This window comes from Salvia miltiorrhiza, chromosome 8 (genome assembly GCF_028751815.1).
Source record: "Salvia miltiorrhiza cultivar Shanhuang (shh) chromosome 8, IMPLAD_Smil_shh, whole genome shotgun sequence".
In the NCBI taxonomy this organism is placed as follows: Eukaryota; Viridiplantae; Streptophyta; class Magnoliopsida; order Lamiales; family Lamiaceae; genus Salvia; species Salvia miltiorrhiza.
The window spans coordinates 7,170,000-7,183,572 of NC_080394.1; the positions used below are offsets into that span (position 1 = coordinate 7,170,000).

The following is a 13,573-nucleotide window of genomic DNA, read 5'->3' on the forward strand; positions in this document are numbered from 1 at the left end:
GTTAGAGGTTGCTTCAAATAAGTCCATACTTATTACACGTGAAATACTATAAATTTACTAAAAAATACTATATGTATAAAATTTAAACTCTGACCACAAATTTATTTAGTAAAGTAATGAATATATTATCGTAGATCTTTACGCTCTAAAAACTAAAATCAATTCATATTTTATATGGTATCCACCTAAATTCATTAGATGATATGTCGCGCGTTATTTTTAAATATGTGATATATGTTAGATTGATCGATTATGTAGGTCTAAAATAAATATGCGTAAGTGCTAGTTTTTTAAAGTTATATTCTTCTTTTTATATATATATATATCATAGTTAATACGAAATATTTTGGATGAGATGCTTTATATGGAGGTGTTTACTTTGAAAAATTAGTGTTGATAGATAAAATAGTAAAATTAATCATTTGTTGACTTAGACGGATTCAAACTTGGGAATATCTCAAGATGACTTTGAATCATTTTGATCATTTAATTTAAGCTAATTTTAGTTGATAAATCTCACTTTTAAAAATAAATTTAGTCGATGTAGAGTAAGATGTGTTGAGTCTTAACGGATGATATTATAGGTGTGGCCATACCCATTTATAGATAATTTACGTCTTCGGTTTTAAAATAGGGTGAAGTTTTTTTATTAAATGAAGTGAAATACTCCATCTTAGTAGTAAAATATAAAAAGATTCCGAGAAGAAATGTAATAATGAGTTGGCACTGTTTGTTAACCAAAATCTGTCAATAAAAAGGGCAAAGACAGAAGAGAGGCAGTCAAATTAGAGAGAGAGAGAGAAACAAGTTTGTGCAATAGATGCAGAAGACATAATCGAAAGAGATGGGGAGGGCTCCTTGCTGCGATAAGGCAAATGTGAAGAAAGGGCCATGGTCGCCTGAAGAAGATGCAAAACTTAAAGAATTCATCAATAAGTACGGCCCCGCCGGAAACTGGATTGCTCTCCCTCAAAAAGCTGGTAATTAATCTCTTCTCTTTCTCTACCTACCTAGATTCTCTCTCTCTCTCTCTCTCTCAAATTAAATTAAATTTGATATACAGGTCTGAAAAGATGCGGTAAGAGCTGCAGGTTGAGATGGCTCAATTATCTGAGGCCCAACATCAAGCACGGTGAATTTTCCGACGAGGAAGACGGAATCATCTGCACGCTATATGCAACCATCGGAAGCAGGTAATTAACCAAAGCTAGCTAGCTTCTTAATTCCATCTATCTATACACAATTCTATTCGACAACAAATTCAAATTTATGTGCAAATGCAGGTGGTCGGTCATAGCATCTCAGTTACCGGGGAGAACAGACAACGATATCAAGAACTACTGGAACACAAAGCTCAAGAAGAAAATCCTCGGATTGAATCAACCCAAATTCCAACCACCATTTTCGTCCCTCTCTAATCTCTCGCATTTGTACACCTCGTTTTTCGATCAACCTAGGAAACCTCTCCCGCCCGACTCCATAAACTTTGTAGCTCCACAAAATAGTACTATTCTCTACTCCAACACCGCCCAGCAGCATGAGGAATTTCACGCCTACTATCCCATAAAAGACAACATGCTTGTCTTCGGACAGAACGACGCCGCCAGTTGCTCCTCCTCGGATGGGAGCTGCAGCCAGATCAGCTACGGCGCCAAGGACCGCGTCGTCAAAAATGAACAAATTGGATTTCTGCACGGTTTCATCGACAATCCAAATTCGTTGGCGCTTGAAGATCCCTTGGGATCGATTTTCGATCATCACAAGCAAAGAAATATTGGGGTTTTGGAGAACAGTCAGTTGCAGTATGATCTAGAGGAAGTGAAGCAGCTCATTACCAGTGGCGGCGGCGGGGGAGGAGGCGGCGGTTTGTTGTTCGGTGATGAGAGCAAGGCTGATGAAGCGATGGGGATGTACTACTTCTGATTATATTGCCAAAAAAAAAAAAAAAAATTAATGAAGGGATTGAGCTTAATTTCTTTAATAATTGATGGTAAATAGTTAATTTCTCTTCTCCTTTTTTTGCGCTTGTTTTAGGCAGATTTTAATGGATAATTTTGTGAGGTTATCGTTGCTATAAATTCCCTTGTTACCGGTGGGTAATTTGTTCTACTATTACTATAGTATGTTGTTTTAATCTATATATTATCTTTTGATAAGAATTATTGACATAAATTTGACTTGTACTGACCAATCATAGTTTATTTATTTTGTATCTTATATTCAAAGTAGACTAAAGTGACATGATTGATTCATCCAATAGTTTGCTCAACTATAAACAAGGAAACGGACACGTCTCTTAATTAAGGAACATCTAAATGACAACGGGAAGAAGTTAATTAATTATTTATAGTTAATTAAAGAAGGTGCAGAAAAACCAATAATAGCATCCACTTTTCTTCCTTAAGTCTATGGAAGTTGCATTAATATGATGTTAAAATTGTTTATGCATGCATTGACCTAGCTTTATTGTTTATATGATAATAGCAATTGTTTTTACTTTTTTTTTTTTTAAGTAGCCTTAATAATTTGCAAACGAAAGGGTCATTGTACCTTCTTTTAGACTTCAAAATTGTGATCATACATTGGCTCGAAGAAAACTTAAAATAATTAAGTTTTCATCAATTATTCGTACAACTATTTTTAATATAAAAAAAGATAGTGTGATGACTTGATCACAGGAAAACACAAAAATAAATTAAGTAATGTACGGCAATAATTTTAAATTTGCATGGTTGCAAAGCAGAGAAAATGACAGCCGAAACGAAAATCTCAGTGTTATTTGAAGAAGCAATATAATAAAGAGCCATGCAAAGTATATAAAAATGGGGAACAGCAGGCACGGTTACTGTAGATGCATGTGAGTCACATATGTTTATATAGAAAAGCACCCCACGACGTCGTTTTCGGAACGCCTATCACGCCTCTCGCGGATATTGGTTTCTTCCAATTATTGATTCGTTAATTAATCATTGACCAATGCTCTCTCTCTCGTTATACTGAGTTTTCGAATTTGAATGATGTTAATTACTTGTTGGTGACAACCTGTTAATTACGGTACATTTAATTTCAATCGCAACAGTTTTGTAGCTCTAAATTTACTTTGGGGGCTATATTTATGAGCAGGAAGGGGATGAGAGGAGCTTAAGCACCCCCAACCTTTTCTTTTACCTGTAATTTTATACTTTTTTTTTGGATAAGAGAAGGAATTTATTAAAAAGAGAAACGAAGGTACCAGCAGTACCAAAAGAAAATTACAACAACATAGGAGTTGGAACTCCCGCAATCCAGCCATCTAGGCTCAAGTCAGAATTAAGAAACCCGAAGATCTTACCCCAACCCCATCTAGGCTCAAGTCAGTACCTGTAATTTTATACTATGTGGAAATTTTCAATTTTAACTCAGTCCAAGATATATTTATGCTTGCTCATTACTCGTGAGATTATCTTACGGGTCAAAATATATAAGCTAAATAAGTTAAGATGCGAGTTTAAATATAATCAAATATCAATAAAATTATAAAAGTATCACTATAAATGAATTTCGATCTAGACATTGATCCGTCTTATTAATTTTGACCCGTAAAATAGTCTCATCCATTTTTATTTTTTTTTGTGTTTTACTTTCGAGGTACTACCTAGATCAGGTATATTGATATATTTTTTAAGCAAGTATATTGCATCTTCTTTTTATGTGATTTCTGGAAATCTATATCATGATGTTTTAGAAATAACAAACATTGACCATAAAACAAAGTGAGCACGCTTCCTTAAAAAAAAGTAATTTCATGTTCGAGACTTCGAGGACTTGTGTTTCAATTTTTGTTCTTCTAAATTTTTTTATACTCAAATGATGACTTCTAACAGTTTTGATTTCATTAATAATTCCTTACGAAAGAACGATATTGTATATTAATTGAGGGGCTTACTTTTGAGGATTAGTTGTGATAGATTAAAACTTTGAGATATATTAAGACTGATCTTATTATTTGTATAATTTTTATCAATTTTATTTGATTCATATCTTAGAGTGGAATTGAAGAATTCATATTATTAAAATTAAATTATTGAATTATACAATTATCAATAATGTAAAATAGAGGCCACTAAAACAATTACATGAACGAAAGTAAAAACATAACAAATCCACGAGTTCGATTTCGGCCACTCTATGCATGCAAGGTATGATGATTTGATCGCAAGGTACAACAGGCGAAAGCGTGAGATTCAAAGACAAAAATTTTAGAAAGAGAATCCTCATTGGAAATTGCAAGTGACATCATAAGCTTCAAAATTAAACAATATGAATGCTATAACGTCAGCACTTGCGCCACTTTCTGCTCTTTCTCATTAAATAATGTCGCACTTCCCACAAATTACATTATCATTTTCATCAATATCGATTTTATTCATTTTTTCTTCTTGTATCTCCTTAACTTATGCACATATAGTCACAAATCCAAGTTGGTAACAATTAACAAATCAACCAATATTAGAGTTGTTATATATTTCAAGACTTTAGAATTTATGAGCTTTATGTTAATCTTAACTAAATTATCCATTAATCGCTGAATAATTGAACTAGTAGGATGATGTTTTTTTCAGTGTATGGCTGAAATCTCGTGAAGAAACAAGACATTATTTGATTTATAGAAACTTTGGTGTTGACGACAACTATGCAAAACATGATGAAATTCATGGAGAGTGAAGTGACAGAGGGGTGTGTTTTCCCAAGAATGTCTCATGGAGTGAAGTACAAAGGTCAAACAAACAAAAGTCAAGATTTAGTGTGAGCATTGAATCTGAGTTCTGACACGTTCAAATTATTTATCAGAGGAAGAGAGGAGGTGGTTCGATTTGGCTTTTGTTGTGATGCAACAATTTCTTAAACAATTGAATCTTTGCCCAAACAAGCAAGCATAAAATCCTCTCCCACCACCAATCACAACATTTACTATATCAAGATCTCATCCATCCAATTATAGCATAGTCACATGACCCACTCTATCCTATAAATATTTCATTCTATGCCCAATCACACTCGACTCTTCCAACCACATGCCAATGCACAAAAACAATTTAGACAGCTAAAACCAAACATATATGGCAACAAGAAATGCTAAAATCCAAAAAAATCGGCAAAACATATATGAAAAGTAACACGACATGAACACCCCACCGGTTAATGCAAAAGTAGAAGGATGGATCACCAGAAAACAAACAGCATATCTCATAGAATTTCAAAGTAGCATTGATTCAATTATCAAGTAGCAACTGGTGCAGCATTTCTGGTCTAAGATGACAAAACACACAGCCCGGTCTCATCAAAACAGATTGGTTTTTATTTTTGTCTTGGAGAAAAGCTTCATCGGCAAGATGGGAGCATTGGAACGACCAAAAACATCCACTATCGCAATCATCTCCTGTAGGTACCTGAATCAGAGAGGTATATATAAACAAAAAGAAAGCAATCAGGAAAGAATACAGCCAAAATCCAGTACACCTAGGTGAATGTCAGAATTTCATAACAGATCACAGGACAATTCTGAATGGGTAAACTTGTGTGGGAGACACCGACCCTAGATTCGCTACTTCGAAGGATTTGGCAGAAAATTTGCACACAATTATTCAGGCAAAATACAACTTAAGGCGCCAAACAGTTGAGTAATTACCTGGCATATGCTCATAAGATCAAACAGCAGCCTTAGAAGTTGTTTTGGCAATTGTTTTAGTGTCGAAGATTTCAATCCAGTAGCCATCAGGATCCTTGATGAATGCTATGTCCTTTATTTTTCCTGCAGTGTGAAAATGAATAGAAAAATTGAATTGGAATTTTATTTGAAGTGTTGAGAATGTCTCAATAAACAACTCAAGAACGAAAATAAAATAACTCTAGTTTTAATTATATGGTCTAAAATAATCCTTGTTTACATCGAAGAAACAATTCTAGAAATTTAATATAGTTCTTGAGCGAAATGAGAATTCTACGTTGAGAAGTTTTCACAGTTCCAATTTCACTTGTTTGTGGAGTATGTTTCCTGGACATTTGAAGCTGCCCAAGAGATCCGGATGCATGACAAGAATCATATAAAGTAATAAAGATTTTAGTTGAGACATATTAATACAATGAGAATAACCAGATACAGGAGCAACGCATGTTTGAGAAAAAGCTACTAAAGTATAATAGTTGTTTCAGAAAATGAAAGGATAAATTTACCGTCATCAGGTTTCTTCACAAACTCCACCCCTAAACTCTCAAATCTCTTGCATGCCTTGTATACATCATCGACAGTAATACCTATGTGTCCTGAAAGTAGACCACATCTCAAACTGTTAGAGGCAACTGAACATCCTGTATAATGGAGACTCATTCCATAAAAAAAAAAAAAAAAAAAAAAAAAAAAAGAGCCTAAGAAGAGGAGCAGACTCATTCAGAAAATGGCTTAAACGAACAGATTCCAAAGAAAGTTGGAAGTGAAGTTATATTTACATATGTCAAAATGAAGGCATGGATAGATGTCTAGTGATGTAATGTTATTACAGTAGATGTGCACTCTCCATGGAAAATCAGTGATCAAGAATCACATCATATCTAAAGATATAAAAGAATAAAGATTAGCAAGTACAAGTTCGATATTTGACATACCAAAACCACGAGGTTCCGAGTTTCCATTATGATGACCCTTGAATTCAGGATCAGATTCAGTACCCCAGTTACTGCAAACAAAAATAAGAGATAATGAGAGGCATTACTATGTAAGAATGTCTCTCTTAAAGCATGTATGTTACGAGAAATGAGCTCTTACTGCGTAAGCTCGAGCGTAGCTTTTTGACTAAATGTCCAGGTTGTGCGCTCAATGGGATCACTGGGAGCTGACGAAGTGTCCTAATGCCACCCGTACATGGATAATTTTAGTGTATTCAATACACGTAAACAAACATGTACAATAAACGCGTGAATAGGTTAACATAAAAAGATAATTAGAAACGTCCGACATAGCACGATAAGTCGAAAATTATAATTTTGTGCAAGTTATTTGATGATTTCACCTCATATCCCAAGAAGTACAAGGTAAACTTCAACTCCTCAAAATCCAGCCTCTTAAGCAACCTGTATTCCATATATAACAAAGAAAATAAACAAAAGTTCAATTTATTCCTCAATGACTCTAGAAATGAGGCAGGGGGGAAAATAACAGATGAGCTGGAGTTATATAATAGATGGTAAAGGCAAAATAGTGACAGAGATGGAGTTTTGAAACTGATGCATTCTGTTTTAGTATTTGCAACAACAAAGAAAGTTGAAACATAATAACTTAAGGCATAAATCAACTATCAAAACAGAAGAAGAACCTGTAAGAGTAAGATATATATCACCTAATAAGACTTGTGAAACTAGAACTCAAAACTCTTATACATAAGCATGATAAACTTATAAGATTCATGATACTAACACCCAAAACCTTGTACAATTCAAAAACCAAAATCATATAAATTGGAGTCACCAGTAACAGTTACAATCAATTATTCCGATCCAGAGATTTATTCAAACCTCCGAATAGCATAACCAAACAAAAGCATACGAGCAAGAAAGCTTGTTGAAAGAGGATGGATTAATTCATTGCCATTACACATCTAAATATCCAAAATGATAACTGAATCCATATTACTCTCCACAAAATAAGCAAATGCAAATAGGTGTGTGTTGTGTTTAAAGAAAGTTTCGATTGGAAGACTCACGACATCCCCAATATTCGAGAGTAGAAGTCAAGACTGACTTTTGGGTCCTTCACCCGAAGCATCTGAATGCACAAACACAAACAAGTCAGCCAAACAATTCCAGTCAGAGAGAAACATAAATAAATCAACAATTTCCACAAATATAGATTATCTCCTGACAATAAAATCAAGAGCACTAACTCCAAAATTTCTCTGATACACGCACATTGAATACTACATTTGGTTATGTGATCATAGCCAACAAGAACAATAATAATTCAATATATTAGGTTGAAATTAAAACTGACAGTTTGCTGCAAGAAATAGCCTTTGGTGGCCTCATCCAGAGAAGCTTGGAGTCCTGGATTGTTGTCAGCAGATTCTTTGGACGCCATCACGCTAGTTCTTGATATAAATCTTCTGGGCTGATTAAAAACCTGCAAATTAAATACTACTAATCAATAATAGCAATAATAGGCAAAGAGCAAAAATAGGTTGATACAATTAGGGTCGTAATTACAACAAAATATTCTTAATAGAGAAGTTTTGTTGAGCTATAAAAGCCTAAACTAAATATTGTATCTTTATTTAGACCTTGGGTCTGAGAGTGAAGAGTGGGGGAAGTTGAGATAAAAGGGGCGGCCTGAGATGGGCGGCGGCGGCAAGTGAAGTAGCCATAGCATACGAATATTATTTTTGGGGAGAGAGAGAGAGAGAGAGAGAGAGAGAGTACATACATACCTTTAGGAAGAGGGCAGTGAAGGAAGATACTGGACCACCGCGAGTTCTGGGATAGTACTACGCAGTGGAAATGGGGCAGCAAGCCAAGCAACTCATGTTCTTGAAAACGTTGACGATCACCAATTCCTATCACCCAAATTAAGTTTTATTTTATTATATAATAATTACATTAAATCGACATGTAATTTTCACCCAGATCGGATCTGGGGATGTGCACTTTAAATAATTTAGAAGGGTCAATAATGTTTTATTACTAATAACGTGTATTTCGTTGAAATTCAACTGATATAATTTTAAGTTGTGATTTATAATTATTTTATATTATTTTTATGATAATAGTATAAAATAATTATTGTATAAATTTATTTTTTTAATTAATTTAATTCGATCAATTTAAATTGATGATACATTTCAAATAATAATATTGATGTACTACATTTGTTGTTACTCATATCATGTGGAGCTTGCAAAATTATACTCCCTCCGTCCCAATAAAAGTGATCACTTTTTTTTGGGCACGGAGATTAAGATATTGAGTGTTATATGTTTTAATAGAGTGTGGCCTACAATTGTTGACCAAATTAATGAGTAATTGTTGACTTAATTAAAGTAATTTTGGCATTTTTATAAAGTGGCCTACAATTGTTGACCAAATTAGTGAGTAATTGTTGACTTAATTAAAGTAAACTTTTGTCATTTTTAGAAAGTAGCCACTTTTAATGGGACACCAAAAAAGGAAATGTGACCACTTTTATTGGGACGGAGGGAGTAATTGATTGTTGAGCATCATGTCTTCTGGATCTTGAAATATCGTAACTAACTTTTGAGTATCATCTCATTTGAAACTTAAAAGGTGATAACTCAATTCTAAGCATCATGTAAATAATGAAATACTCCCTCCGTTCCACCATTTTAGTCCCTTATTCCATTTTGAGATGTCCCAAAAAGATAGTCCATTTTTTTAATTAATACTATATAAAAATATTATTTTTACTAAATTAACCTTATTTAATGCTTCACTTAAATGTGAAAAGGTTGTGTGAAAATAATAAATAAGGATATAAAAGATAAAAATATAAAAATTAAATGCATTTTTTTAATATGTGTGAAAAATGGGAGGGGACTAAAATGGTGGGACGGAGGGAGTACCATAATTGACTTGTGAGTAACATTTCGTCTGTAATTTAAAAGGCCATAACTAACATTTGAGCATCATCTCGTTCGGAGTTTGATAGACCATTTATGACTTATCAATATTATATCGTCTGAACTTGAAAGATCATAATTGAATTATGATCATCAGCCTTTATAGAGCTTGTGATAATATAATCAAATGTAAAATTATATTAAATCATAATTACAGTCGTCAGCTCTCTAGCAAACAAAAGTTTTAAAACTAAATTAATAATAATTAAAATTTTTATTATACTAATTTAATAATAATTTATAAGTTGAATTTAGTAATTCACACTAATTAGGATTCGGTAATTAATATCTAAAATTTTTGTTAGAGACAACAAAACAATAACTATTAATCTGGTTTGATTATCTAACTAATTGTCTAACAAGTTCAAAGACAAAGTAAATCAAACAAGGTGGATTAAATAAGTGATGAAGGTGATTTAGGGACTAGGCATCAATGGACAAGTAATAGACTTCAATTAGCTCAATATTAATCTCGATGTTGAGTGATCTCCAAACTAGTTCTAGCTCCCTCCCTAACGACTAAAACGGTAGATTACGGGTCATAGTTGTTGTTCCCGATCAATTTCTAACCAATAACTCCCAAAAGCACACAAAGATCGACAAACTCTCACCCAACTCTCAACTTCCCGATTTATTGAGTTGATATGTTTCAAGCTCCTAATCTATTATGATTATCCTCTCCCGATTCAAATTACAAATTAGAAATGCATAAAAAGTGGCCAACAATCCATACAAGATATAAACCTAGGGCTTAAAAAGATAATAGCAATAGAAACAAACAAGATATATATTGAGCATAATATTCAATCCATTACAACATTCAAATAGCCTAATCCTCAAATTAAAGGGGGATTTTAGCCTACAATGTTCACAAACAACATACTTAAATCAAAGAAATACATATATGAAAGAGAGAGTAATGAGTGACAAATTCTATTAATGATTTTTCTTCAATCTTCTCTCCTCTTCAATGCCTTCTTCAAATAGTAGGTGTGAGTATTAATGGAGGTTAGAGTTTAGTATGGAGGTAGGAGAGTGTATTGAATGTTGGGGGAGATGATAGATGTAGGGCTGAATGTTGGGGGAGATGATAGATGTCAAGAATGGGGGGAAAATGGGGTATTAGGGCTCAAAATTGCGATTGGGGCCCACTTGGGGGGAGCCCCACCTTTTTCCCGCGGTCACGGGCCGCGGGTGATGACCGCGGGGGTCCTCTAGAGTCGGGGGCGAGTGAGCCGCGGGTGGTGACCGCGGGGTCCTGGGCTCTTTGCGTAGTCCACTCGTTTTGCTCCGTTCTCCCTCGTCCGGACTCAGATTTGGTCGCCGTTTGCGCTCACGGATTCCGCTCGAGACGTACTTCAATCTCATGTCTTCAAAATCCTCCAATTAATCCTTGATTTTTTCTGAAAACACTCCAAAAACTATACCAAGCATCAAATCTCAACAAAGCATAACATTAAGGCACAAACAAGCACTCACAAGCAAAACATGAAGAAAAATGACAACAATTCATACGTAAATGAGGTACGAAAATCATATTTGTCACAAGGCCCACACAACTGGCCGCATTTGCACACAAGTTTCTGGGATAAAGTAGAACTTTAAGAAAATTCAGATAGATAAAATTTAAATTTTTATCTCTAATTAATTAAAAAAATGACAAAAAATTAATTTAATTGGTAAGACACTCTTCGTGTTGCCAATCACACATAAATTTTTGCAGTACAACTTTAGCAATTTTATAAATTAAAATATTAAGAAATTCAGGCAAAGAAAATCTAAGAGCATCCACAGTGGGTGACTCGAGTCACCCACAATATCGGGTCACCCACTGCAGCCACATTTGACTCGAGGTTGTCATGATATATCAGGTTTGGCCTGATCTCCTTTAATTTATGCGCGTGTTGTACACGCTCCTATTAATTTTTTTTTTGAATTAACAACTCAATAGCCGTTTCACCCCAATTTTTTGTTTTATCCCCAACGGCTTCATAGACAGATATGTGCTCAACTCCAATACGATTTGATCGAGCACGTTTGGGCACGTTTCGGACCTCTAGGGCCGTAATAGTTATTTTAGGATATGTTTTTAAATTTTTAAGATTTATGTATTTTTTATGTAATTTTTAGGATTTTCAAATTAATGCAATTTAAATTTAAAGTAAATTGTATTATTTAAATTTATGCAATTAAATTTAAATAAAAAATACAAAAATCAAAATTAAAAAAATCAGGTCAACTATCAAGTCATTTCACTGTGACCTCCTGACTCAATGTGGTCCCCCCTTCTATCAGATCAGCTATCAGGTCACCATAGTGTGGATGCTCTAATTTTTTTATCACTCTAACTAATTTAAAAATTGATAAAAAAAAATTAATTTAGTTAGCAATACACCCTTTCAACCAATAAATTAGAGGTGGGAATTGGTTGTAATTCAAAAAATAACCCGTGGTGAATCAATTAGCAAGGAAAGAAAATTCAATAATCATTACTATATAATTGGGACATCCATCCCAAAAGTAGATTTCAATTGTTTAAACACAAAAGTAGATTTCTATTAAATGCACGTGGTGGATACAATAAAATTAAGCATACGTGATTCTTTGATTCTTTTGAGTTTATGTACATTATTGTTCCTTCAAATATAATTTGGACATTCATCCCAAAAATAGATTTCAATTAAATGCACATGGTGGTTACAACAAAATTGAAGCAGACGTGATTATTTTGAGTTTCTGTACTAATCAATTACTATTGTTCCTTAAAATGCTACTGATAGGTAAAAATATTCACTTTATTAAGTAAAAATGAAAAATATTAATTCTTATGAATATATTTATTTAATGCTCAACTTTAAGTGAACGTTTTAAATATCCTTTAATGTTATATGCAAATTACAAGAGGTAAATATTATATAATTAAATAATCAATTTACATGTAGACGAGGGACCTCTATACCAAACAAATGGTTGAACCCAAATAAAAGTTTTTGAATTACTCAGCTTTACCACTTGAACTATGCCTAGTTGGCAAATATCCTTTGATGTTAAATTGCTTTGTTTTTTAAAAAGATACACCTTTTTACATAAAAAAAGTATTTAATATTAATGTTAAATTAAAAATTACGAGAAGATCTTTAATTCGATGTAAAAATTATAAAAAATGAATTTGAAATGAATAAGTTTTTATTCTTGATTAAAAGTGTTGAAATTAATTTTTGTTCTCTCTTATTTTATCTCTAATGTTGAACATCAATTTGTTTTCTTTTGTTGATGAAAATAAGTAGATCTTATTTTTTCATTAAAAAAGTTTACTTTATTATTTAATTATATTTATTTAAAATTTAAATATTTTTAAACTATAGTAATTTTTAATTCAATTAAGGAGAATGACATTTGTATTAATTTTAATATGAATTTGTAAATAAAAAATTAATTATAAGTCTAAAAAATTTGAATTTAAAATGTTATATAAATATACTCCATCCGTCCATGAAAGAACTTCCTAGGAGGGACTGACACAGATTTTAAGAAAAAATATTGTTGAGTGTATTGAGAGTGAATAAAAGGTAGTTGACTGTATTGAGAGTGATGAAAATGTGTTATGATTAATATTGAGAATTGTGAAAAGTGAAAAGTAAGTGGATTATAAGTGGTGGGGTGTAGTCCAAAAATAGGTAGGAAGTTCTTTTGTGGACGTCCAAAAAATGAAAGATAGGAAGTTCTTTCGTGGACGGAGGGAGTATTTGTTATTATATATATATATATAAAATATAGCACGTGTTGTCTCGGGTTGCCAGCACTGCGCGTGTGCCGGTTCGATCCGACACGCTGAGGATGGCGCTGGAGATGCTCTTAGAAGAAAAGAAGAAAGTTTATCTTAATTAATATTCAAATTAATACAGTAATAC

General features: G+C 33.1%; 2 protein-coding genes across 4 annotated transcripts; one reads left to right on the plus strand and one right to left on the minus strand.

Moving 5' to 3' along the window:
* Positions 1 to 560: 560 nt before the first annotated feature.
* On the plus strand, positions 561 to 2,172 carry LOC131000598 (transcription factor RAX2-like). The gene is made up of 3 exons (XM_057926607.1): positions 561 to 980; positions 1,064 to 1,193; positions 1,284 to 2,172. The coding sequence occupies exons 1-3, from the start codon at positions 845 to 847 to the stop codon at positions 1,921 to 1,923; spliced, it is 906 nt and encodes a 301-aa protein (XP_057782590.1). The 5' UTR covers positions 561 to 844; the 3' UTR covers positions 1,924 to 2,172.
* Positions 2,173 to 5,200: 3,028 nt separating this feature from the next.
* On the minus strand, positions 5,201 to 8,594 carry LOC131000606 (lactoylglutathione lyase). 3 transcript variants are annotated; one of them, XM_057926618.1, is made up of 9 exons: positions 8,453 to 8,594; positions 8,024 to 8,152; positions 7,737 to 7,798; positions 7,047 to 7,107; positions 6,803 to 6,882; positions 6,643 to 6,713; positions 6,214 to 6,303; positions 5,669 to 5,791; positions 5,201 to 5,429 (listed from the first exon to the last, which is right to left on the minus strand). In XM_057926618.1, exons 2-8 carry the CDS (start codon positions 8,108 to 8,110, stop codon positions 5,688 to 5,690), a joined length of 555 nt encoding a protein of 184 aa, XP_057782601.1. In that variant the 5' UTR covers positions 8,111 to 8,152; positions 8,453 to 8,594; the 3' UTR covers positions 5,201 to 5,429; positions 5,669 to 5,687. The 3 variants fall into 3 exon arrangements, with proteins under 3 accessions (XP_057782601.1, XP_057782599.1, XP_057782602.1); XM_057926616.1 differs by having other exon boundaries at positions 8,310 to 8,559; XM_057926619.1 differs by having other exon boundaries at positions 8,457 to 8,513.
* Positions 8,595 to 13,573: the final 4,979 nt, after the last annotated feature.

What these genes read in the sequence shown, in the direction of transcription:
- LOC131000598 (XM_057926607.1), top strand. Translation starts at nt 845, where the DNA reads ATGGGGAGGGCTCCTTGCTGCGATAAGGCAAATGTGAAGAAAGGGCCA. An exon ending in TGCTCTCCCTCAAAAAGCTG is followed by an intron (nt 981 to 1,063) that starts GTAATTAATCTC and finishes TTTGATATACAG; the next exon opens with GTCTGAAAAGATGCGGTAAG. An exon ending in TATGCAACCATCGGAAGCAG is followed by an intron (nt 1,194 to 1,283) that starts GTAATTAACCAA and finishes GTGCAAATGCAG; the next exon opens with GTGGTCGGTCATAGCATCTC.
- LOC131000606 (XM_057926616.1), bottom strand. Translation starts at nt 8,393, where the DNA reads ATGGCTACTTCACTTGCCGCCGCCGCCCATCTCAGGCCGCCCCTTTTA. An exon ending in TGTACTTCTTGGGATATGAG is followed by an intron (nt 6,883 to 7,046) that starts GTGAAATCATCA and finishes GGGTGGCATTAG; the next exon opens with GACACTTCGTCAGCTCCCAG. An exon ending in CTCGGAACCTCGTGGTTTTG is followed by an intron (nt 6,304 to 6,642) that starts GTATGTCAAATA and finishes GTCTACTTTCAG; the next exon opens with GACACATAGGTATTACTGTC.